Genomic DNA, 26,910 nt, shown 5'->3' with positions numbered 1-26,910 from the left:
CTTGCCAAATTCTCATAAACTACAGTATGTCGATTTCTTTTAAATATCATGCCCATCTAATTTGAGTGTTGGCGAAAGACTGCTGCATATATATAAGTCTGTCACAATCTTTTTTACAGAATCAAACTGAGTTGAGTCCAGTTTAGAGTTAACAAAAAAAATCAAAGAAACTACAGTCCATCAAATTATTTTGCCCACCAAACGTTTAGCTTCAGTTCAGTTTTTATAGAATGAATACAACCCTATATTTTGTAGAACCAAACTGAGTTCAGTTCAGCCCCAACTGAGTTCAGTTCAGTTTAAAACCAAAAGCAATTTTAAGGTATTGCTATCTAGTCATATAGATTGTCAAGCAACAAGTTTTTGACACAATCAAACTGAATTTTATTGATCTTATAGGAATGCACAAGGATGTATTGATCTGAAACCAATGATTGGATCAGATGAGGCTATGTTGTATTGCAGATTTACAAGAAATTGGTTCAGACTTCAGACTGATAGAGTTCTGTTAGGATTTACAAAATTACTCTGTTTTAAGAAGCTGAAGCAAATTTGAGGTACTACTATCTAGTCATACACAAATTATCAGGCAACAACTATTTTGAAGGAATCAAACTGACTACTTCTATAAGAAACTTACTTGAAGTAGACATTTGAAGAAACATGTTTCCTGTAATCTACGCATTTGAAGTAGGCAAGGACCTAAAATAAACTGAATATGAAGCTCTGCAATTCCCTCACTGGTCCTGACATATTGGATCCTTCGCCATCCTGGGTTCAGGGGCTCATTCTTTCCAAGAAATTACAAAAATCGTCTTGCTTCAGTTGCTTGTTAGCTGGCATACCATGTGTCATCTCATTCCAACAAACACTGGAGGACTAATAAACATAGTCCTGGTCTAGTTGAATTGGTTTCTGAAAAGGAAAATCATAATATTACAAATTACAAGTTGTCCAAATAGAAAGATCAGTTTAATTTGACGATTTGACAGAGAGTTACAATACTGAAGAAACTGGGATTTCCAAAGCCAACTGGCACCAAATAATAAAGCCAAATCAGGTTATACATCCACTTCTTTCTGTTATGGAAAATCTATGCATTCTGCAAAACACTAAAATAACTACAGAATTTGCACAATTAGAAACAGCAAGCTTGTGATACACTAATCAGATTATCCCTATGGAGCTCAAACTTGTAATAAGAAATACTGGACTGGTGCAGACTGCAGTAACCATCTAGTTTTGTCAATCATTACTCCAAGATCGAAATGTGATAATCATAACATAAGTTTGCTTCATAGAAAAATTGAAATATCTGCATGTACTCTGGTGATAGCTATACTCGTTCCTAAGATAACTAACATGTATTTTGACAAAGTGATGAGTATTTTTATTCACTTTTTTGTGATCGGATCGTCCATTGAGCAGGTAGGCAGAGGCATATATAGGCTTTGTAGCGCTGGCCTAATGTAATGTAAAGATAGAGGTGCCAACTGTTAGTCACCTGCGAAAGAACCTGTGTTCATTAGAGCCTGGACTCCTCTTTTCCCAACCTCTGTAGCCAATTCAGGTTGGAAAATTCATGAAAAATTCTTCAGTCATCATCTGCATGAGTTTCTCCATTGCCTGCATCTGTATGTATACATACTGTATTGGTGTAACTCCTCTCTCAGTGCATAAGAGAATGAATTTCAGAAAAGGGCCATTTGGCAATGACTCATGTGAGTTGTGTTCAAGCCACTTGACCAATGCTGCAGCTAAAGCATGTCTAGAGAAAGTAACCATGCAGAGATATAGGTTACACAGAAAAAAAAAATCAAGCCAAAATTTTAAGATGAAACATGGTAAGCAGGATGAGACTTTCTTCAAATTTCTTCCCTTAGGGGGCTTACCAGTTTTTTGCCGTAGCAGCCTACTACCATGACTCATGGTATCAGGAAAATTTCAGTCCCACTAAGGTGCAAACAAAGTATTCGCACAACTGGCACAAAGAAGATCACAAGATGGAAAAAGTGATCATTATAGATAAAAAATAGGATGGTGAATAAAATAATTCTTTCTCCTCAATCTGACATGAGTACACCCAAATAGTTACATAATTTTCCTGCTTTCCGTACTACCTATATAATTAGATTTGCTTGAGGGAATATGTAGAAATTAGAAAACCAATATAAAGTAAACTGACATTGTTCTAACCTTGCAAATTGAGGTGCATCAATAAGAAAACTGAAACTTGTTACCCTGTCGCTTGCACAAGTAGCAGGCTTCCTAGGTTTGAATCACTCCAAGAAATCAATGGGTAAATTTCAGCCGCTGCTCTGTTCTGCTCATTGTGCGGGAGGGCGAAGTGGTTAATACACCAACATAGGGACGGATTACATCGCAAATTCGACAGCCAACAATAACAGGGCCACATCTCTGAAGAAAAACACATCCACGATGTGATCTTTACTCACTTATAGCCACTGGAGAAAGTAGATGGAGAGCGTCATCACCATCACAGACGCAGGGTTCATCCCCAGCATCGGTGTAGCTTTGTCCAGGCGGCAGAGGCGACGACCCGGGGTTCATCTCCATCTCACACAACCAAGTGTCTACCAGCGGGCGGCATGCCCTGTCGAGCTGGCCCCGGTACTCCGTCAAGGCTATTATTAGTGCAGTAGCAGGTCGCCGTGCATTCCTACTCGCTTGCTTCATGCCCCTGTATCGCTTCTCGGTGCAGTATACTTGCCGCCTACTCGCCGTCGCTGTTTGCACCCTGCACACACACACACACACACACACACACACACACACCAATTAACATATATGCATACACAAAAGCAGCCACGCACCGCATCCTCTACAGACCCAGGACAACATCTTCTACACACCCTGCATTGACGACGTAGCACGATAGCAGTATAGAAAACAATTCTACAGTCAAATTTCATCAAACACTATGTTTGCCTAGGGGGAGTGGGATCCAGGGGCCGGCGAGTAGGGGAGGTATACCGGGCGGCAAGTAGGAGGAGTGCGTTGTCGAGGGGGCTGGGCGCCGTCTTCAGCGGGGCTGTGGGACGGACGCCGATGAGCAGCTCGTCCGTGCTCCCTGCATGTCCGACGAGCAGCTCGTTCGTCCTCCCCGCATGGACAACGAGCAGCTCCGCGAGATCCGGCGGATTCTCCCGATCTCGTCCAGATTCGGCAATGGTGGAGCGAGGACGGGCACCGAGGAGAGGATGGACGGGGGCGCGGCGGTGGAGGGATGGGTCGAGGCGGCTAGCATAGGAACGGGGCGCGCGGCGGCGAGCAGAGGGACGGGGGCGCGGCGGTGGAGGGATGGGGCGCCGCGGCGGAGGTAACCCTTGTGTTCTCGTACGGGCTGTGGTGGCAGGGTTTTTTTTGCAAAAAAACGAAACGTTATCCACACTTTAAGTAGGACTGCGGGTCAATTTATCAAAAACGGGGGTACTGTTTTGCAAAAAAGCCCGATGACGGACGACCAGAAGCAATCGCTGGTTTATTAGTAGGTAGAGACATGAGCCAACCACCATGGTTGCTTTCATTTGTTAATGACATGGACAATGAAGATGAATAGTTAGTCAGGTTCTGGTTGGCACGAACATGGTTCGACTTCAATCTATCAGACGCCAAGAGCGGCTCGCTTTCATCTGCTAATTTCTTAGACGATGACGGTGAATAGTTAGTGAGCTTGATTGGCATCAACTTGGTTCAACCAATGAGACGACGTGGGCAGCTTGCTTTCATCTGCCAATCCATTTGGACGATGACGATGAATAGTTAGTCAGCTTCTGGTTGGCATCAATGTAGTTAAACTTAATCAATCAGATGGCATGAGCAGTTTTCTTTCATCTGCCAGTTCCTTGGACGATGACGGTGAATAGTAAGACAGGTTCAATCAATCAGACGATGAGCGGCTTGCTTTCATGTGCCCATTGCTTGGACGATGACTGTGAAGAGCACGGTTCAATCAATAATACTCTTAATAAAAGATTCAAACAATAGAAGTAATTTTTGTTTGATAAACTTTTCCGGACTTTTGAGATTTGGAGTAACAAAACACACGCATGTTCCTAATTAAAGATTCACTCAAAACCATGAACAAAAACCAAACGGCAAAAGAAAATATACACTCAACTTGCAAGGTGCAGACATGAACAATGATTAAAGAGCTACAACGAGCTTCTATCTGAACCAACAATAGCAGACCGGAAGAATATATACAAACACAAAAAAAGATCAACTGTCCTAGAAAGGGTCTACACTGCACACTAAAGGAAAAAAGCTTCTAAACCGAGTGTGCAAAACAGTCAATGAAGGCTAATTTCACCTCGGCAACGACTTCGCCGAGTGTGACACTCGGCACTACACACTTCCCGTATATCGAATCGGTGTATGAACATAAGCCAAGGGTCTTTTGTCATCGACTCGGGAAAAGGGTATGCCGAGCTAAAAATATTAGCCCAAGGCAAAAAAAAAGGAACATGACGGCCTGTCCACATTAATGGCGCTGTGCTAACCGAGTGTCATGGCTCGGCTTCCATATGTGCCAACAGTCGATGGAGGGGGGGGGGGGCGAACGACAGTCGATGGAGGGGGGGGGGCGAACGACATACATATAAGCCGAATGCCGCCGCTCGGCTTTCCTCGGAGCCCAGGAGTTACACAGGGGCGCCATGTGTCCACACAGTAAGCCGAGTGTCTTGCTGGTTTTCATGGCAAACATGTAAGCCGAGCATAGCTGTAAGGCGAGTATCTTATGTGTTGATCACAGATTAGCTTTTTTTTAGGGGTTGATCACAATTCAGCTATAGGGAGCTCCTCTCCAGCACCTTTAGTGCCACTTACCTTTCCTACCGCTCATATGCGACTCACCTGGGCCTGGACCAACAAACACTCTCCCTTCGTACGCTAAAGGCGTTTGGGTCGCACTCTCCTTAGCATCTGAAGGAACGAGGAGATCGCTCGGTCACACTACCACTAGTAGAAAAGGGGGCAAAGGTCCAGACTGGGTCAGCCCATTAGTCCCGGTTCAGTCACGAACTGGGACTAATGTGAGCATTGGTCCCGGTTCGTGCGGCTAAGGCATTAGTCCCGGTTCACCTGAGCCCTTTAGTCCCGGTTTGTGGCACGAACCAGGACTAAAGGGTGCGATGCCCTTTAGTCCCGGTTTGTGTCTCAAACCGGGACTAAAGATTAGACCTGTAGTCCAGGGTCGCATTTTCAAACTCTACCCCCCCCCCCCCCCCCGCCCCCCCGAGTGGATCGCCTTTTTTGTTTCGAAAAAATCAAAAGAAAGTGATAAAAACTTCAAAAAATAAAATCCATCGAGAGGTAGTTATATTACTACATCTACTAGTTAGGAAAATTTAAAAACTTAAATTTGCACATGTTTTGCAAAAAATGTAGGGAAATGTAAAACGGTTATAACTTTTGCATACGATGTCGGAAAAAACGTATAATATATCAAAATGTTCAGAACGAAAATCCGCTTCCGAATTCTAGAAGGAAAAAAAGTTATGCTCAAATTCTAAAAGAAAAAAAGCTATGCTCAAATTTCAGTTTTTTTTGATTTTTTGTTAAATCTGGTCAAACTATGGTTAAACTACTTATTCAAGAAGTATTAGTGTTACCAAATAATTATTCAAGAATATTAGTGTTACAAAATAATTATTTCAGTTTTTTTGAATTTTGGTCAACTGTGATCAAACAATGGTCAAACTACTTATTAAAGAAATATTAGTGTTACTAAATAATTATTTCAGTTTTTTGAATTTTGGTCAAATTTGGTCAAACTATGGCCAAACTGTGGTCAAACTAGGGTCAAACTGTGGTCAAACTACATATTCAAGAAATATTAGTGTTACTAAATAGTTATTGATTTTTAGAACAATAGTTTCAAACTCAAACAGTGAAATGTGTGACTTCATGCTCAAGCTAAATTCCCGAGGGTTAATAGGATTGACATCTTACTATTGTCAGGAAAACAACAAGTGCAGATTTGGAAACGAGGGAGAACAGAATCCGGAAGTTAAGCGTGCTCAGGCTGGAGTAGTGAGAGGATGAGTGACCGTTCGGGAAGTTAGATGATTTGGAATGATGAGGGTGATTAGAGATTAAAGATTAAATTGAGCAGTGATAAGGGGTGATTAGAGATTAGAGGTTAAAATAATTCAGAAATTTGAAATTCAAAAAAAAATTCTAATAAATTTTTTTAATAAAAATTCATAAAAAAAAATTTAGTACCGGTTGGTGTTACCAACCGGGACTAAAGGTGGACCTCCAGGCAGCGGCCACGTGGAGGGCCTTTAGTCCCGATTCCAGTAGGAACCGGGACTAAAGAGGGAGGCTTTAGTACCGACCCTTTAGTCCCGGTTCCAGAACCGGGACTAAAGGCCCTTATGAACCGGGACTAAAGGCCATTTTTCTACTAGTGTACCCCTTCGTTCGCTAGATGATGGTTGACAGGACAATCATTTACCTGTCAACCGTTGATCCAATTAACTTTTGTTGATAAGCTTAACTGTTATACAAAAGCAAGAATTAGGAGTAGGCCTAATTGAGAAGCTACCAAAACTTTAGCCGGCGGGCAGAACAAAGTTCCACCATCCTACATAAATCCAAATAGTGCATGTGTTACAAAAATGAAATTTACTTTAGTTTAAATAGCAAATTAATGGACTAAAGATGTGCACTCTTGCAAACATAAAGGTAGACAATCCTTTATTATCATCAACGGACTAACCATGATCCCTTCTCCGAAGGATACCAATCCTTTATAAAGGTAGAGTGATGGCCTAGCAGCCTAGGGCGAACAGGGTTTACATTGTACTGAAACAATTTCAGGCCAGAGACTGTGGATATGCAGGTTATTTCTGCCATCTTGGAGCTTTCTGGGAGGCATGCGGCTTGCGCATAAACTTTCAGAAGAGCACCATCACGTGCATTTGACGTGAAGAGGTGAGCTTTCGAGGTGGCTCAGCACTTCCAATGCCAACGTCAGAATTTTCCTTTCAAATACTTCAGGCTCCATCAGTCGATCTTCAGGCTTAGGAAACAAGATACTTTGCCTCGTACCGACAAGTACTCAAGCAAAATGAAGGGGTGGAAGACCTTTTTTTTTTAAGGTCACCGGGGGAGGGCGAAGCCCTCCACCTGAATCTTTTTTCTTTTTTCTATTGCATCACACCCCCTGGTTGGGGAAGTTGTTTACACATGCAGGGAGGTACAGAGAGAGGGGGGGGGGGGGGGGCGGGCACAGGCGCCACACCCTAAACCTAAGGCTAATTCTCCCGAGAGAACGCGCGCAGCCACCTATCTGCGCACGGCCGATCGGCCACATTCAAACGGCCTTTCCAGACTAAATTGCTAGCGCTGGCTGGGTGCGTCACGTTTACAAGAGGCCATGGCGGAGACTACCAGACAGCTTGGAGAAAGTGGTTGAACTGATGTTTTCCAAAGCTTGCGTGGTAGCTCTTGGGGTCGGCGCAACTGCATGATTCTGAACTGACAACTGGCCAGTGCTCCGCCCCCTCTTCTTCTTTGTCAATGATTCAGGCCTGTCGGTCAGAGAGGCACTGCATATTCATAGATGGATCAGAGGTATCAGAGGAGGCATGTCAGTCCTGCTAATGGCGCAATATTTGCAAGTCTGGACATGGCGCAGGAGACACATTTATCGCCTGAAAACAGTGATCGCCTGCTGTGGAAACTTGTAGTGCGTATAGATGTTCTTCATGGCCAACGTCCTGTATCAGGTCAAGGAAGATATACAATTCTGGAGGGCCGCGGGTTGTATTGTTGATCTCACGGCATAGATAGTGGGTTCTTCGGTGTTGTATCTGCAACAACCGTTGCGGCTATGAGACTGGGCCGGTGGCCTGTGGGCTTGGCCCGTGTAAGCGTGAGTGAGTCGACAGGGTAAGTAGTAGTCGCTGACAGCCGGTGGCGGGGGTATGAGGAATGTAACCTGAAACACATATTGACCCTCTCATCTTTGGCTTCTGATGAACCAAACCCTAGCGTGACGCCGGGGAGTGTACCTGGTTGGTAGCACTTGGTATCTAGAGCCTTGTATCAGATCGGGGAAAATTTCGTCCAAAATTTTGTTTCTGTGGTTGTGGTAGTAATTTCTCTTCGATTTGATCCCTAAATTCCTGACAAAAGGTGTGGATCCTTCTGGATTCCACGCAAAACGCTGGTGCGTACCTGCGTCAGGGCGGATCGAATCGAAAGGGGTTCCACGGCGAGATCCGGTCGACCAACGCTTTCGGCTCGCATGGCGGCGGCGGAGCTGACCTTGGCCAATTTGCAGAAGCTCGTGGCAGAGAGCATTACCCAGAGTCGGGCGGTGTCGGAGGCCAACGTCCACATCGCGAAGGGGATTACGGAGCTCAGCACTGCGCTCGACAACTACGCTTCGTCGTCGGCGCAGGCGTTCGATGCGCTGGCCAAGTCCACCAAGGCGTCGCTCGACCGTACAGAGGCCACATTGGGGCGGGTTCTCGTCTCCAACAATAGCCTGGATGCGGCGGTGGGGACGATGCGAAGCTCTCTGGAGGGGATCCGTTGTCGGGTTGAATCGCTGGAGCAGGCTCCTGTTGTGCCGCAACCTCGAGTTCCCCTGCGACCTGACGCACCGAGGGCGGACACGCACAGAAACGATCTCCAGGCTCCTACAGCTGATTTGCGCCTGCATCGACCACCTCGTTTTCCCTTGGGCGCTGGTGAGCAGTCAAAACCCACAAATCACCAGTATGAGGAAGGGTCTAATGACAATGAAGAGTAGTTTCTGTCACCCAATTCAATTCCCAGGTCACATCATCAGCGTCACACACCCCATATACCTCGTTCAGATTTTCCTAAGTTTGATGGTGAGAATCCCAAATGGTGGAAGAAACAGTGCGAGAAATATTTCAGGATGTATTCAGTCCAAGCACATTTGTGGGTGGATTTTGCTACGATGCACTTCATTGGAAATGCAGCACTGTGGCTTCAGACATATGAAGCGATGCATAATGTTGATTCTTGGGCAGAACTGTGTGTAGCTGTTTTCGCCAAGTTAAACAAGCACAAGTACTCCAGACTCATTGATGTTTTCTTTGCCTTGCGTCAAGATGGCTCAGTGGATGACTATGCCCATGTGTTTGAGGAGCATATGCACAAGATCTTAGTCTACAATCAGTCCTATGATGAGATATTCTTTGTCAACCGGTTCATCGATGGGTTGAAACCTGAGATTCGAGCACCAGTGAAGCTGCAACATCTCGGTACTGTTGATTTGGCTTATACTTTTGCCCAAACACAAGAAGCTTTACCGGCGGAAGATATTTCTCGGATGACTAAGAAGTTTGAGCATCGAAACAAGAACAAATCGTATATTCATCAGGGGTTGTTGGGGTCTAGTCCTACTGATCAGAAAGTGGAGGACAAAGCCAAATGGTCTGATAAAATGGATAATCTGAGAGCGCAACGGCGTGCTCGTGGTGAGTGCTTTAAGTGTGGGGAGAAGTATGGACCAGGCCACAAGTGTCCCAAAACAGTGCAGCTCCACGTCATGGAAGAATTTATCTCTGCTCTCCAGTTGTCTGACAGTTCCGATTCAGAAACTGAGACTGAAGAAGCAAATGCTACGGCGGGACAGAGTGAGTCAGTCATGCAGATATCAGTTCAAGCAGTGAATGGTACGTCATGTAAGGAAAGCATTAAACTGCAAGGTATGGTTGGCAAGCTCCATTTACTGATTCTGGTGGATTCTGGCAGTTCCAACACGTTTATTAGTCAAAAACTGGTTCAGCAATTACAGTGTCCTCTTGAAGCTATACCTACTGCTAAGGTAGCTATTGCAGGAGGGGGAACATTACAGTGCACACATCAAGTGTTGAATTTACAGTGGTGTTGTCAAGGGTACACTTTCACTAGTTCATTAAAGGTTCTGCCACTGGAAAATTATGATATCATATTGGGTATGAACTGGTTGGAAGTAATGAGCCCAATGTGGGTCGATTGGAAGTTGAAAGTCATGGAATTCCAACATGAAAATACAAAAGTTACTCTCAGGGGTTTAAGAGATAACACTGCTTCTTGTCAGCCTGTCTCTGGAAAGAAATTAAGAGGGTTGTTAAATACTTCAGCAGTGGATCATGTCATTCAGCTTTATCACATTTCTCCTAGCAGAGATACTATTGCCCCAATACCTGAAGCAGTGCAGCACATCTTGGATAAACATAAGGCTGTCTTTAGTGCACCCACTGAACTTCCTCCTCACAGGTCCTTCGATCATCAGATTCCATTGCTTCCGGGGGCTACTTCAGTGAATGTTAAACCCTATCGTTATAGCCCAATGCAGAAAACTGAAATTGAAAACCAGATTGTGGCTATGTTACAGCAGGGGATTATGCAGTGCAACTCTAGTTTGTTTGCATCTCCTGTCTTACTAGTAAAGAAAAAGGATGGAACTTGGCGGTTTTGTGTGGATTATAGGCATCTAAATGCTATTACCCTCAAGCATAAATATCCTATGCCCATCGTGGAGGAACTTCTGGATGAACTGGTAGGAGCAAAATGGTTTACCAAGCTCGACTTACGGTCTGGATACCATCAAATTAGAATTGTTCCTGGTGAAGAACATAAAACAGCATTTAAAGTACACCATGGCTTGTATGAGTTCAGAGTCATTCCTTTCGGGTTGACCAATGCACCTGCTTCCTTCCAAGCTGCTATGAACAAATTGTTTGCTCATCTACTCAGGAAGTATGTGCTTGTCTTTATGGATGACATTCTGATCTTTAGTGCCACTTTAGAAGAGCACCTCCAACACTTGCAGGAAGTGTTTCGAATCCTGCATGAAAATCAGTTTTATGTCAAGATGAGCAAGTGCTCTTTTGCTCAACAGGAATTGGAGTATTTGGGCCACATTATCAGTGCTGAGGGAGTGAAGACCGATCCTGCCAAGATTCAAAGTGTGCAGAAGTGGCCTACTCTTACAAACATTAAGCAAGTCAGAGGGTTTCTGGGCCTGACTGGATACCATAGGAAGTTCATCAAAGATTATGGGGTCATCAGCAGGAGTTTAACCGAACTGTTAAAAAAGGACAGCATCTTTTTGTGGACCCCTACAGTGGAGGCTGCATTCCAGCAATTAAAATTAGCTCTGTCTCAATCTCCTGTCTTGGCGTTGTCGAACTTCAGCAAACCTTCACAATTGAAACAGATGCTAGCAACTGTGGAGTGGGAGCAGTTCTAATGCAAGCTGGACATCCCCTAGCATACCTTAGTAAAGCATTGGGGCCCAAAGCTCAAGCGATGTCCACATATGAAAAAGAGTGCTTAGCAGTTCTTATGGCCGTGGATAAGTGGAAATCCTACCTCCATCATGCCCCTTTTGTCATTAGTACTGATCATAAAAGTCTGGTCCATTTGCAGGATCAGAAGATCACTAGCCCTATGCAGCAAAAAGCCTTGCTCAAACTGATGGGATTGCAGTATACTGTGGTCTATAAAAAAGGTCAAGATAATACAGCAGCTGACGCCTTATCCAGGGTTGCAGGATCCCCTGCAGTGTACACCATATCCTTTTATACACCTCAGTGGCTAGAAACAGTTGTGGAAGGCTATTTGCAAGATAGTAAGGCAAAGGAACTCTTAACTGAACTCAGTTTGATAGGAACAAATTCTAAAGGATTTGCTCTGCATAGTGGAGTCATTAGACACAAAGATAGAATATGGTTAGGGTTTCCCCTCTGGCGGTGGCGAAGCAGGGGAGGAAGGGGGGGGGGGGGGCGACTGGCGGTGCGGTTAGGGTTTCCCCCGTGCGCCAGAGGCGACGCGCGGGGGCGGGGGCGGGGACGCGGGGCTGGATGTGTCTGTCAGTGTTGACAGTCAGTTTCTGTTCCTGAACTGCTAACAACGAATCGAGCAAGTGCATATATACTGCTCTTGAGCACGACCTATGTTTTAAGAAGAGTACACAATTTGTACATTGCTTCGCAGAAAAAACTTATTAATATTATTTGGGACTGCTAGCCAGACATTGATGTCCCTTCCATTGTGTCCGAGTACAGTAACGGCTAAACTTTGTTCGTTCTTTTTTGATGGGGTTAGACTAAACTTGGTTGATTAGTTGCTTCCATAGCTTAGTAGGGCTATATCTATTGTTTGGAATTGCTCCGGGTAGTTTGACCCAGCTGGACCTTAATTTGCCTTGTGTGGATAGAAAAAGAAATGTAGTGGGAGGAGGGTACGCATTGCCTCATCAAGATTCAAGCAAAGTTGGCCTCTCACACCATATCTGTAACGACGATCACACACACTTTTCTCTGTGGAAGAATACGCAGGCACGACTATTCATTTGGTAGCTTGTAGCTGTCGGGCAGCAACTTGGGCTTGTTCGTTATCTCCCATGCTCTCGCAGACTTCCTTTGAAAGCATCATGCACCGATCTCTGTCTTCTAAAGAGTAAAATACACCGCTTACTGAGTAGTGAGCTATCTCAAAACCAATGAACAAAAACAAAATAGTAACAACATTGTTTACTTCCTGCTAGCTACATATGATGCTGCTCGCAACTTGCCATGCAAGATTAGTCGGACTGGACTGGAGTTTGGAACAGAGATGTCGCTCCTTTCTTCTTCGTAGTACTAGCCGAGATACCTGCTGGGGAAATTAAATGCTGATGATTTGATGATGGGTTTCATTTCTATCATTCGGTCAAAAAAGAAAGAACCTTCGGCACTGCCGATTCAGACTCCCGATTGATCTGATTGGTATCAATTTGTTTGTTGTAACACTGAACGAAGCCCAGAACAGAACTGGGTAGTTGTCGGGTTGTTTATAAGTACATAGCAAATTAAGGAGGCCTGGCAGCAGCTAGTGTCCATGAGTTGGCATAATAATTGCACATAACTCTCAATTGAAAACTATCATCGCTCACTGTCGATTAATTTCTTTTCTTTAATTTCTTCTTGGCTGCACTTTGAATTCATGGAAAAGAAACAAGCAGTACTAGCAAGAATTCAGGTTCTGAAACTGAAACAGAGCAAAAAACAGGGCACTACAAGTAGCCCTTCCTGGTTTCTTGTCCACTTGCAAATTCATAATATCTTTCGATCGCAAAAAGGGGATCTTTGACACTTTATTTCTTTCATTCATCCATGTTCAGGGTTCTGAGACTTTACAACATTTGGATCTGCGGTCAGATCAGTTCAGGGTTCTGAAACTTTACACCATTTGGTTCTGAAACGGAGTTGACGGTGTCGGCATATCGGACGGCCAGGTTGAGCGACATAGCCAGGCGGGTGCCACCTGGTGCTGCCCTGTTCAACGGCTGAACCTGAATTTCCTTTTATGGTGTGCAATGAAGGAAGGAGCAAGCTAGTCCAGGTTTCCAACATCACCCTGGCCCTCAACGACATTGTGGTGAACATCTCTGAGCGCAGTGGGATCCCAGAGCCGTCGCTACCCTGGACACGGCTTGGATCCTCATTGCCGGCCTCCCGGATGTTGCCCGCTCTGAGCGGACCATCCGCAGTATGTCCAAGATCCTGGGCCGTGTGGTGGTGGTGGACGAGCTCTCCCTGCGCAAGGAGGAGGAGGTCCGGGTTAAGGTGAAATGCCTGGACTCCTCCAAGCTTCTCGGCACGATCCGAGTCTTCTTCAACGACGACGGTTACGACCTCAAGATCCGCCCCGAGCCTCCGTCCCACGTCGGCCGCCCCCGCCCCATCGCTGGCAGTCTCTCGGGGGGGGGGGGGGGGCGACGGAGGAGGACGACTCCCACCGCCGCCGCTCGCGCTCCTCCCGCTTCGACGACCCTGCCGAGGATGAGGACGAGTCGGAGCACTCTCGCTCCCCGGCTCGGGACTCCCCCATCCCTCCCGCAGGTCGGGGCGGGTCGGGGACTGGACGTACCCGGGTCTCGGCCACCGATCTGGCGGTGGCCCTCCGCCTGGCCACTCCTCTGGCTCCTTCCCCTTCGGCGTCGCAGTCGTCCGATGACGTCTCCAGCGTGAGCCTCCTCGTCGCCCCACCCTCACCCCCCCGCTCTCCCGGCACCGCCTCCGCCCGTCGCCCCCCCGCGACACTCGGGGCTCAGCCTACCCCCGCCGGCTTGGCCTCCTCGGTGTCCCCCGCGGTTGGCGACGTGGGGGAGGTCGCTGCCCCTTCCGCGGCCCTCCCGTCCACTCCGCCCTCGGGGGGGGGGGGGGGCTGCGGTGGGGGTCGCTCTGGGGTCCCCCGCACCCCCCTCGAGTCGGCGCCGCCCAGCCTCGTCTTCGCCTCGCCGGCCTCTCCGGCCGCCCCGGTGGCGGTGGACGTCGCCTCCCCGGCCTCCGCGCACCCCCCTCCGACGGTGGCGTACGCTAGGAGGCCTCGGTCCACCTCGACGCCGGTGACGTCCTCCCGCCGCAGCGCCCGCCTGGAGGCGTCGCGGCTGGACGACTCACCTGCGCCTTCCGTCGCCGAGCGGGCGGAGCTCCGCGCTGCGGCCCGGAACCTCGAGTCAGGTGCGGTCCCCGACCTTCCCAGTTCTTCTCGCTGCTCCTTTTCAGCTCTCGAGGCCGCTCCTCTTGGCCACCTCGCCAAGGTGGCCAATGACTCGGCCATCGTCTTCAGGGGGGAGGTCGGTCCCCCCTTACTTCAGATTGAGGCCATTAGGGCCCGAGAGATCCTCGATGGCAGGCTGGCCGAGACCCGCGCCCGCCTGCTCCGACCCCAGGTTCCGACTCCTCCGGTGGTCGACGGGGTGATTCGTGGCCGCACCCGGTCTCGCACGGCCGCCCTCCGCGCTCAAAGCGCCTCCCGTGTCCTGGGGTCAAGCAGCCCTCCGATGGGGGTTTAGATGAGGGCCCTTTTCTGGAACCTCCGCGGCTTCGGCCATGACGGCCGTCGCCGCCAGCTCATCGAGTACATCCGGGATGAGCATATTGACATTGTAGCCATCCAGGAAACCCTTCGGTCCGAGTTCACCCTTCAAGAGCTTGAGCATCTGAGCCCCCACCTCTTCGCGTGGCACTAGCTCCCTTCTAGTGGGACTTCAGGCCACTCGGGTGGCATCCTCCTTGGGGTAAAGGACGCCACTTTTGAGGTGGGTGGCATGGACCGAGGGGAGTTCTTCGTTAGTATGGAGATCTTTGAGCGGGCTCTGAACTTCAAATGGGAGGTCATTGTTGTCTACGGACCGGCGGATCACCGCCGATCCCCGGCCTTCCTCGCCGAGCTTCAGCTGAAGATCTCCAACTCCACGCTCCCGGTGTTAGTGGAGGGTGACTTCAATCTCATCCGATCTCCGGAAGAGAAGAATAACTCCCGGATTAATTTCCCCCGGATGCAATTATTCAACGATTGGATAGCGGAGCTGGGGCTCCGTGAGCTTGACCGGACTGGTGCCAGATTCACCTGGACCAACCGGCAAGCTGTCCCGACACAATCCGTGCTGGATCGGGTCCTAGTTTCCCCGGAGTGGGAACTGCGATGCCCTCTGGCATCGCTCCGGGCAGTTACCCGGATTGGCTCCGACCATGTCCCCCTTCTCCTCTCCTCCGCTGACGAGCGCCCCCCCTCCCCGCCGCGGTTCCGGTTCGAGCTCTTCTGGCTCAACCAGGCAGGCTTTCGGGAGGCCGTTGTCGCCTGCTGGATCTCCGCTAGGTCGGCACCCCACCGCTCCATGTCTGCGGTGGACTCTTGGCACTTTTGTGCCAAGTTGGCCCGCCAGTTCATGAAGGGTTGGGGGGCTAACCTAGGCCGGGACCTAAGAGAGCGCAAGAAGTCCATCTTGACCGCCATTCAAGCTCTGGATGCGCGTGCGGACTCGACTGGGCTCTCCCCGGACGAGTGGCTGCTTCGCTACGACCTGGAGGATCAACTTTCCTTCATCTACGCAGATGAGGAGGCTTACTGGCGCGTGAGGGGAACTCAGAGATGGGTGCTTCAGGGCGACGCCAACACCGCCTACTTCCAGGCGATTGCGAACGGCCGGCGCCGCCGTAACTCCATCCACTGCCTGTGGGATGGAGGCACGCAGCTAGTGCGGCCTGAGGCCATCCGCCTCCATGTGGATGGCTTTTATAGGGATCTTTTTACCCCCACTCCGCGTGGTGGGGTGTGCCTCGCCCCCGACATTTGGTCGGGCGCTTTAGGAGTTTCGGCTGCAGCCAATGCAGCTCTGGTTGCCCCCTTCAGCGAGGACGAGGTCCTCGCTGCCATCAAGGGGATGAACTCCGCCTCGGCCCCGGGACCGGACGGTCTCCCAGTAGCTTTCTTCAAGACGTTCTGGCCTACCATCAAGCTCGAGGTCATGGCGCTCTTTGAGGAATTCTACTCGGGTTCCATGGATTTGGGGCGCCTCAACTATGGGGTGGTGACCCTCATCCCCAAGGTCCCGGGCGCCGCCGATATTCGCCAGTTCCGCCCCATCACAGTGATTAATGTGATTTTTAGGATCCTGGCGAAGGGGTACGCCAATAGGGTGACCCTCCTCGCGGATTCGATCACCCACCCGAACCAATCCGCCTTCATTCAAGGCCGGTTTATCCTTGATGGGGTGTTGGTGTTCCACGAGGTGCTCCACGAGGTCCATTTGAAGCGTCATAAGGCGGTCTTCCTGAAGTTGGACTTCCACAAAGCCTACGACACGGTCCTCTGGCCGTTCCTGAGGGAAGTCCTGCTTCGCAAGGGCTTTGACGACCGATGGGTGACGCGCGTCATGCAGCTCGTCTCCTGTGGCCGGACGGCTGTGAACATCAATGGCGACATCGGACCCTTCTTCCCTACCCTATGTGGGGTCCGGCAGGGGGACCCCTTCTCGCCGTTCTTGTTCAACATGGTTGTGGATGCCCTGGCTGCCATCCTAGACAAGGCCAAGGCTGCGGGCCATATTCGAGGCTTGGTCCCGCACCTGGTTGGAGGGGGGGGGGTCTCCCTTCTCCAATACGCAGATGACACCATTATTATGGTCGAGGGATCCGCCCTTGAGATTTCCAATCTGAAGTTCCTCCTTCTGTGCTTCCAGCATATGTCGGGCCTTACCATCAACTTCGACAAGAGCGAAGTGATGGTGCTCGGGTACCCCGCCGAGGAGGCCCAGTCCATCGCCGATCGGCTTAACTGCCGGCTGGGCTCTTTCCCCACGACTTATCTGGGGATTCCCATTAGTGACTCGCGCCTCACCGTGGCGGACCTCCGCCCCACGGTGACCCGTATGCAGCATCGCGTTGAGCCCTGGAAAGGGCGCTGGCTTTCGAAAGCGGCCCGCGTGATTCTGATCAACTCCTCGCTGGCCAGCCTCCTGTGGTTCCTCATGAGCTTCTACAGCCTTCATGAGACGCTCCACCAGGAGATCGCCAAGTACCAGTCCAGATTCTTCTGGGCAGGGGAGGAGGGCAGGCAGAAATATCACATGGTCAGTTGGCCAGATATCTGCAAACCCAAAGACTAGGGCGGTCTTGGGATTCTTTCCTCTCGGCGCATGAACATTGCCCTCTTGACCCGCTGGCTGTGGCGCATTGCCAATGAAGAGGGTGGCCTCTGGCTAACTATCATCCAGAACAAGTACCTTCGTGGACAGCCTCTGGCGTTCTGCCAACGCTCGGGCGGTTCCCAGTTTTGGCAGGCCGTCGTGCAGCTGCTTCCGGTGTTACGCATAGGCACCTCCATCTCTGTTGGCTCCGGCGCCTCGACCTTGTTCTGGCTGGATAGATGGCTTGGGAATTCCCCCCTAGCCGCCCGGTTTCCCATCCTCTTCGACATTGTAGTTGACCCTCGGGTCTCTGTCGAGGCGGCCCTTATTGACTTAGGGCGCCTCGCGTTCAGCCGCCCTTTTGGTCCGGCCGAGGTGGCTGCATGGGATGTCCTCCTCCAGGACATCGCCCTGTTGCCTATGGAGGTGGCGGACGGCCCGGATGCCATTTCCTGGCGCCTTGACCCCTCTGGCCGCTTTTCCACCAAGTCCCTATACGCGGCTATTGCCCCCTCGACAGCTCCGGAACCTTTTGGCCTTATTTGGGACATTCGTCTTCCACTCAAGATCCGGATCTTTCTGTGGCAGTGGATCCGCGGCCGCCTCCCGTCCGGCGTGGAGGTCCTCAGGCGCCATGGCCCGGGTGATGGAATGTGCCCTCCATGTGCCATGGTTGAGGATGCTAATCACATCTTCTTCTCGTGCTGCACGGCCCAGTTCCTTTGGTCGTGTTTCCGTGAAACGGTTGGTGGACAGTGGTGTAATACCAACTTCCCTGACTTGCTCGCCGAAATTCAGGCCTCCCCCCCTCGCTACAGGCATATTAGATGGCTGTGCGTCGGGGTGCTGGCCTGGACCTTGTGGACGGCTCGCAATAGGCTTGTGATTCAGAAGGTGCCCCTTCGACGTGCGACTGACTCCATCTTTAAAATGTGTGGTTACTTGCAGCTCTGGCGGCCGCTTAGCCACCCTCCGGATCGGGACGCCATCGACAGACTACTCTCCGACCTCCGTTCGTTGGCCTTCCGCCTGGCGCCTCCGCTCCCGCCGCCACCCCCGGAGCCCGATTAGTGGATGGCTTCTTGGCGTGTGTGCCTTTTTGGTTGTCTGTGTTGGGCTTGTTGAGCTGTGCCCTCAGCATTAACCCTTTTGCCTTCGTGTGCCGCGACTTGGGTGTGTGTGGACCTTGTGTGTGTTTGTGGCTGTGTGATCCTTGTGGATGTTGGCTTTGGCATTGGCTTTATCTATAAAGCGGGGCGTGAGCCTTTTTCGGTAAACCCAACAACTGTATTAATAATTTTAGGTTATATGCTCTTGCTAGCTGCTGGAATAAACTGCAGGTACCGCTCAACCTGCTACTGCTGATGTTGGTTTATGGTTTCATCAGTGAAAAGAATCTGTCCGTTTCATCAGTAAAGTAAGATGAATCCTGGAATTGTACATATATGCATTGTTGTTGTCTCTTGTTAGACTGTGATTAGCAAATTAATCAACAATCCCTTTGCAGCAAAAGACCTGCTGCGCCAGTAGTGATTCAGAACCCACATTGGTTTGTTGTTACTGTGTGTGTGTGTGTGTGTGTGTGTGTGTGTGTTTAATCAGACTACACAATTTGTTCATTGCTTCCCAGAACAAACTTATTGCTACCTCTGATCCAAATTTAAAAGGTGAGTGTGACCGGGACCAAATCCAATAGTGGTATTGCGACAGATCTCTTCCTGCTTTTTGTAGGATGAAACGAGGACCTTGCAGCACCTCTCTAAGTCATGGCTTGATCAGCTTAACTGCCAGTCACCCCTCCAGCTTCCGTCCCCTCTACCCTCTCTACATTCTACCTTTCCTCTGTATATATTCCATTGTACATGTTTGTTTCTGAAACAAATTTTATCATCAGAGCCCTCCTACAGTTTCTAGTTAAGAAAACACTAGTATTAAGAAATTAAAATAGGTATTACTAGAACTGTACTGACATCCTAGATTGTAAATTCGATTGAACAAGATACGTATAGTTCAAAAAAGAATTAAGAATTATTTTGGCTAGTTGGCAACTCTGCAAGCGCAGAGAGCGCACAGAGACCAGCTAGCTTACATTGAGCCTCATCTGTAGATACCGTCAAGCGTTTCAACTTTCAAGAGGTACATTAGTGATTAGATAACTATATTATTATGAGTTTGGAAGGAAAATGGTAATCCATGGACGATCAGGAAGGCCAAAATTTACACATTAATCCAATACACAAAGACAGATTTACACTTTCTTATGCAAGCCAATTCATAAAGTCATACATTATTCAGATATATACTTTAAAGCCACTATATTTGCTTTGCAAATACAAGAAACCTACACGTGTATTGCATTATGCAGTGCCCAGTACCTAAGTAGAGTGCCATCATGGTAGAGAAGAATGCAACTGAAACATGTGGTAAGCAATCCAAACAACTCAATTTTTTTTTTTTGCATATTGTTGGTATTGCAGCTTCCTGTTGGTCTCACACTCTCACTAGAAAACCCATAATAGAGCTTGCTTTGATAAAAAGTTACCCTCAGCCACTGTTGAGCTCATATTCTATTTCCGTGCTTTTTTGCGTCATTGGCAGGGTTGCAAAAAGATGGTAACAACCTCATTCTCTTGGATGGAGCCTCAAAGGCACAGGCGTCAGCTATCAGGGTTTATGATGCTGCATGTAGGGCTGCTAGCCTACAAATTACTGATGGCGTTGCTGAAGATGGAATGGCTGAACATCAGTTGGACGATACTGATGATGGGGTGATCCCTGATGATCTCTTTCACTGTCACGTCCAAACACTAGGGGCTCCTTGATCATTGAACTTGTCTCTGGCATGAGCGGCTTTCCAAGCTGCACTGGCTCAACATTTAGACCCAACAGGTTGAGTAGCCCCTCTAGCTCAGTGGTAAGTTTGTCAATCATGGCCTGGATTCCAGTCACTCTACTTTTGCTAGCATTGTATAGGTTTCTTGCAAAGTTAACAGAGGATGATAAGAGTTGACCTGCCTTTCCCCTGTCGGCGGTGTGTATCTTTTGTCGCAGCTCTTGATACTCGAACTCGCGGAGAAGATCCTCCGCATCGCAGCTGGTGTCCCTGAGTTGTGAGAAGAGCACTATCCGTTCGGGTGCAAACGCGGCCCAAAGTTGGACCGGGAACGGGTCAAAAACGGACCGGAAACGGATAACGGTCCGTTTGCTAACGTGCGTTGGGCGCCTGTTGTGTCTGTTTACCCAAAACGGACGGGTGCGGATCATTTGGGGTCGCACATTCGAGTTCGGCCTCAAGATGGTGACGGCCACCTGTGGTCTAGGAGACGTCCCTGTGGCCTTGGTCGTCGGCCACCAGTGGTGGCTCCCCTGCCATGTTCCTGGAAAGGTGCGTACGCTCCCTGGCCTTGGTTGTCGGCCACCTTGGTTGTCGGTAGCTCCCCTACTTTGTTCCTCGACAGGCAGGGGCCTTCGATCACTGTGCTCGCCAATCTCACCCGAAACAGAGGCCTCCGATCCGCTTTAGTAAAGGACCTCGCTTTCCCCTTCCCGTCCCTCCACGAGGCACTGATTTGTCTAGCGCTAAACTTTGGTTTTGGATAGTGCAGTACACATTAAGCTCAGTCTTTTCTTAAGTACGTACTCCTCTTAAGAAGGAAGCCCTCTGCTCAGATCTGAATATGAGGGGCGATTCTCAGATCTGGTTTTCTAGGTTTACATACAAGCTCAGACTTGTTTAGGTACTACTAGTGCAAAATCGCTGATGTTGATTTGTTTCCTGTCTAGCGGATCCTGGGATCAGATTGGTTTAGTATAAAGAACCGACTTTTTTAAGCTATGGTTTGTGCACTAGTAGGAGGCTCCGATTTATCGAGTGCAAAACTTTGATTTTGGACAGTGCAGTACACATTATGCTCAGACTATTTTAGTAGCCACTAGGAAACCGAAACTCTCTTTTGCGTTGCAAGTAGTAGGAAGGAAGTGATTGTTGACGTAGTACAAATTAATCTCGGATCTTTTTTTTAGTAGGAAAGCTCTTATTTGTGTCGTCAGTAGGAAGGAATGGATTGTTGATGTCGTTTATTTCAAACCTCAGATTTGTTTATTACTCCCTCTGTAAATAAATATAAGAACGTTTAGATCTCTACTTTAGTGTTCTAAACGCTCTTATATTTCTTTATGGATGAAGTAATTAGGTGCCTTAATTTTGATTTTTGTGCAATAGAGAGCTTTGATTTGCCCAGCTGGAAGCTCTGAGGTTTTCAAGCTTTGATTTGCCTAGCTGGAAGCTCTGAGTTTTTCAATCTTTGATATGCGTAGTACGACGTGTCGATTTTTTTACTACAAACCTTTGATTTTACGCAAAGTTTCAATCTCCACACACTTGATTTTAATCTCTGAAGTACAAAAACTAAGCTCAGATCCTTTTAGTACAAATCTTCCATTTGTGTAGTACAGGAAGGAAGGGATTGTTGATGTACTATTTTTTTACTTTTATGCATGTTTTCAGCAGCAGCAGCAGCTCAAGAAACTAATGGCGGGAGTTCTGAATGCCTTGGCATCCTACGTGACCAAGAGCGTGTGTGCCTGGGTGGAGGACCTGAAGCGCGCCATGTACCTCGCTACCGACATCCTTGACCTGTGTCAGCTCAAGGCCATGGAACAAGGTCCATCCAAGGACATGGGGTGCCTTAACCCCTTGTTGTTCTGCATGCGGAACCCCCTCCACGCCCACGACATCGGCACCCGCATCAAGGTGCTCAACCAGCAGCTAGATGACATTTGCAAGAGGGGACGCAGTTTCAACTTTATCAGGCTACAAGGCTACCAAGACCGGAAAACGAACCACCCTCCTCCTGTTGACCGCAAGACCCATCCAGTGTTAGAGCTATCAGGTGTGGTTGGGGAGAAGATCGAAGAAGACACGAGAGCGCTTGTACAGCTACTAACGAAGGAGGTAGATGACGGGAGTGATAGCATCATGGTGTTCGCCATCATTGGTGTTGGGGGAATCGGCAAGACCACCCTTAGCAAAAAGATCTTCAATGATGAGGCCATGCAAGCCAAGTTCTCCAAAAAGATATGGTTAAGTATCACGCAAGATTTCAGCGAGGTTGAGCTGCTGAGGACAGCCATCACTGCAGTAGATGGAAAACCTTGCTTGTGCCGGCTGTTGTCAGCGCTATCAAGGATAAGAAGTTTTTTCTTGTGTTGGATGACATGTGGGGTGTCAATGAATGGAACAAATTGTTGATGGCACCATTTAGCCATGGTGCCCTAGGTAGCCGCGTTCTGGTCTCCACAAGACATGATGATGTTGCCCGAGGCATGAGAGCCATGGAGCCATACCACCATGTGGACAAGTTAGGATCTGAAGATGCCTGATCATTGCTCAAGAAGCAGGTGAGGATCTAATTACTGGTAGCCTTATCTATGTCTCAAGTATATATAATCTATATACTAGTCAACAGTCCTTACCGTCTTAAAGTGCGCCTGCAGTTTAGTGCATCATATATATGTTCACTGATGTTTGATGAACAAAACTGTTAGGATTAGACTAGTACATCCACCACAGTAAACATTATGCATTTTTATTTGTCGTACACCTTGGTGCTCTTTGCTCTACAACTAACTGGACTATCGATCCCATAATTAATCAATCTGGAATTAACTAGCACATGTACTTGCTGTCTGGGTAGCCAGTTCATCGATTTTGCAGAGTTATGTCTTTTATTTCACAATGATAAAAAGGAAGTTTCCCGATCGAATGGGTGCACCATCAAATCAATTATGAATCAATGAACAATTCTGTGCACTTCCTTGATAACGTATTATACACAAGCGACCAGCCGCTCTGTGTGTTTATGTGTTGAGCAGTTTTAAAATTTGCCTTATGTGTTTCTAATTAACTCTACTGGCTGAAACTGTTTGCAGGTGCTCAGAACAGAGAGGAGTGAACCCGAGATTGATATGCTAAAGGATGTTGGAGTGCAAATTTTAGCAAAATCTGATGGTTTGCCACTGGCTATAAAAGTGATGGGAGGACTATTATGCCAAAAGAAGAAAGAACGGCGTGATTGGGAAAATGTCTTGAATGATACTATATGGTCAGTATCTGAAATGCCCAAAGAGCTAAATTATGCAATATACCTTAGCTATGAGGACTTGTCCCCTTGTTTAAAACAATGCTTTCTGCACTTCTCTCTTAAGCCTAAAAGGGTAGTTTTTAACGACGACGAGTTTGTCGGTATGTGGATTGCTGAAGGATTTATTCAGGGGAATGTGGATAGATTGGAAAAAATAGGAATTCAGCACCACAAGGAGCTGATAGAAAGAAACCTTATAGAGCCGGATACATCAAAGACCAGTCAGTATATTTGCAACATGCATGATGTTATTCGTTCGTTTGCTCAATTTGTTGCTAGAAATGAGTCACTAGTAGCTCACGATGGAAAAGCTCTTAATAGTAAACTTGGTTTGGAAAGGTTTCTTAGGTTGTCTATAGAAACCAAAGGAATGGAATCCAATAAATTTGAGTGGAGATTGTTACAAAAGCATAAATCACTAAGAATGTTGATATTAATTGGATGTGTCAAGATTCAGCCTAAAGATTCCTTGAGTGCTTGTCCAAGTCTACATGTTCTACATATAGAATCTGCAAATTTTGCTGCATTAGTTGGATCTATGGATCAACTGAAACACTTGAGGTACTTCGCAGTAAAAAAATGTGATGACATAGAAACCCTGCCAGAGAACATTCACACCATGAGATTCCTTCAACAAATTAGCCTTGAGGGTTGTAAGAATCTTGTGGAACTTCCCGATAACATTGTAGACCTGAGATATCTTGACATTGATGGCACACAAGTAAATAGTATGCCCAGGGGTTTATGTGCTCTCACGAATTTGAGGTCACTCTGGGGGTTCCAAACCAACATGTCTGGTGATTGGTGTAGTTTGGAAGAACTCGGGCCTCTTTCCCAACTTAGGAACATTGGATTGATGGGCCTGCAGAATGTATCTGCTGCGTCATTTTCCATGAAGGCCAGGCTTAGTGAAAAGAAGTATCTCCACATGTTGGAATTATGCTGCAGTAGCCTTAGACCCATAGATGGTGGATTGGTCAAAGACGATTTCTCTGAGAGGGATCAAAGCATAATTGAGGAGGTGTTTCGTGAGCTCTGTCCTCCGCCTTCCATTGAGGATATTCACATCAATGGATATTTTGGCCGTCACCTCCCAAGATGGATAATGCGGACAGCAATAACACCCCTTGGTAGCTTGAGGCTGCTAACGTTGGATTTCCTTGCTTGCTGCACTCAACTCCCTGATGGTCTATCCCAGCTCCCATGCTTGGAGCTCCTAAAGGTCGACCAAGCTCCAATGATCAAACTTGTTGGCCCTGAATTCGTGCAGCCCTACAATCATCATGCTCATCCTTCATCCCAGGCTTTGGCTACTTTTCCAAGACTGCATGAGATGATCTTGTCAAGAATGGAAAAATGGGAGGAGTGGGAGTGGGAGGAGGAAGTGCAAGCTATGCCTGTCTTGGAGGATCTTAAAATCAGAAGTTGCAAATTGAGGTGTATCCCTCCCGGCCTTGCCACCCATGCAAGGGCTTTAGAAAAGTTAACCATACACGATGTCCAGCCACTCCACTCTATAGAGAACATTGCTTCTGTAGGCGAGCTTGACCTGTATGAGCTACCTGACCTGACTAGGATCTCCAATTTCCCGAAATTGCGAAAGCTTGAGATCGATTACTGCCGGAAGCTCGAGTCGCTGCAGGAGATGGATGCACTCCAGAGGCTCGTGCTAACAGTTCAGTACAGCGAGAGCCGGCTCCCATTGTACCTGCAAACTGTAAAGCCAAGCCATTTGCTGCTGAACTGTTGGCCGGGGATACTCATTTCCATGGCTTTGGAAAAGTCTAGTTCCGAGTGGGCCAAGTTCAGCCATATCCAGAACGCCAAGGCTTATGCAGATGAGGACGGCATGGAAAAGAGATGCACCTATTTTACACAAGGGAGCCCTACAGCATGGAGACAAACTTGGATCTGCAGGTAATGTATATATTGGTAACTCGTTGCTCATTTCCAATATATAGGTGTAGTTACTATGTTTTTCTTCATCTTCTCTTGTTGATTCTGTCATAGTATGTAGTTCATCGCTAACGCTAGAGCCTGCAAATTTGTTTTGCTTGTCAGGTGTTGTTAACTTTCTCCAGTCAGAGGGTGAAGATGGACTGCCTCGTTTTGCTGCCCTGATGGAGTCTGCGGATGAAGAAGTGGAGGATGCAGAAAACCCAGACAAAATCGAGGAGGAACTCATGGGCCAAGGAAGGAAGGAAGAATAGCAAATCAAGGTGGCAACAACATACATGGATCTTCCAATGATCTGTATGTATGTTGATTTCATGTTGCTAGTTATGTATAGTAGACAATGGAACTGGAGACCAGCCTGGAAGGGATCACATGGTCCAAAAGCTAATTATATATTTCCGCTTTTTATTTGGTGTAATGTAGAAAACTAAGTACAGCTATGCGATGGTTGATCTGTGCAGTATGCTATTTGCTTTCTTAGTTTGTCGACACGGCAGAAATATATGAACACTTCTTCTTCGGTACACCCCCCTTAAACACATCGACTGCTATTTGCGTTATCTGTGGATGATGCTATTTGCTTGGTTAGTTTTTCAAAGTATACGACTGTGTATTCACTTCGTACAACTATTTGTACAGCTGCTCCTCAACTTTTCTTATGCCCCAATGTCTGTATTCACTCTGTTGCCACTGAACATTGCAATCTTCAGTTGTTCTACTGTGTCTGTGAACATTGAAATCCATAGGAGCAGCATATATGACTGTCGATTAAAAAATAAAGAACGTGCATATCGATCGTACAAACTTGTGTAAGAGAGATGGAGAATGATTGATGTCCATGATCAAACTGAATCTGCTGCTGTTCTTGTGCAGTGCAGTTAGTCAAATGAAGTTGCATGTAGTCAGCTCTTGCTCTTGATTTCTCTGTACTATGATTGCATTCCATATTAGTAGTTCACTGGTGTATATGCTAGGGCCTGAATATGCGCTTGACACTGTTCCGTTTTGCTTTCTAGGAGTGGTCATGGTCTGAAACAGAGTCTGAAGATGTGGAGGATGTAGAAGAGTCTGAAGCCGTGACTCTTGGAGATGGACTGAAAAGTTGAGGCAACAACATTTTTAACTTCCTATATATGGTTCTACTCACACGCCCGCCGGAACATGGCACGCAGCTGGACTGGAGTCTGGACTACTGGACAGGGCAGTACACAGGCAGCAAGTGCGTACTCAGGCCCTAGCATATACACCACTGAACTACTAAGATGGAATGCAATCAACAACAACAGATTAAAGAAAACAAATTAACTATATATGTTACTATGGGGTTGAAGTTTGTCTCCATGTTTGTTTCCTTCC

At 47.7% G+C, this 26,910-nt stretch overlaps 1 protein-coding gene and 1 pseudogene across 1 annotated transcript; one reads left to right on the top strand and one right to left on the bottom strand.

Moving 5' to 3' along the window:
• Nucleotides 1–1,987: 1,987 nt before the first annotated feature.
• Nucleotides 1,988–7,741, bottom strand: LOC123084012 (uncharacterized). The gene is made up of 5 exons (XM_044505829.1): nt 7,686–7,741; nt 7,401–7,580; nt 2,995–3,411; nt 2,457–2,758; nt 1,988–2,323 (listed from the first exon to the last, which is right to left on the bottom strand). Exons 1-5 carry the CDS (start codon nt 7,739–7,741, stop codon nt 2,307–2,309), a joined length of 972 nt encoding a protein of 323 aa, XP_044361764.1. The 3' UTR covers nt 1,988–2,306.
• Nucleotides 7,742–17,464: 9,723 nt separating this feature from the next.
• LOC123084011 (disease resistance protein RGA2-like) lies at nt 17,465–26,660 on the top strand (annotated as a pseudogene).
• Nucleotides 26,661–26,910: the final 250 nt, after the last annotated feature.

Source organism: Triticum aestivum, chromosome 4A (genome assembly GCF_018294505.1).
Source record: "Triticum aestivum cultivar Chinese Spring chromosome 4A, IWGSC CS RefSeq v2.1, whole genome shotgun sequence".
Lineage (NCBI taxonomy): Eukaryota > Viridiplantae > Streptophyta > Magnoliopsida > Poales > Poaceae > Triticum > Triticum aestivum.
The sequence above is the reverse complement of the archived record's forward strand: the minus strand, read 5'-3'. Positions and strand labels throughout refer to the sequence as shown.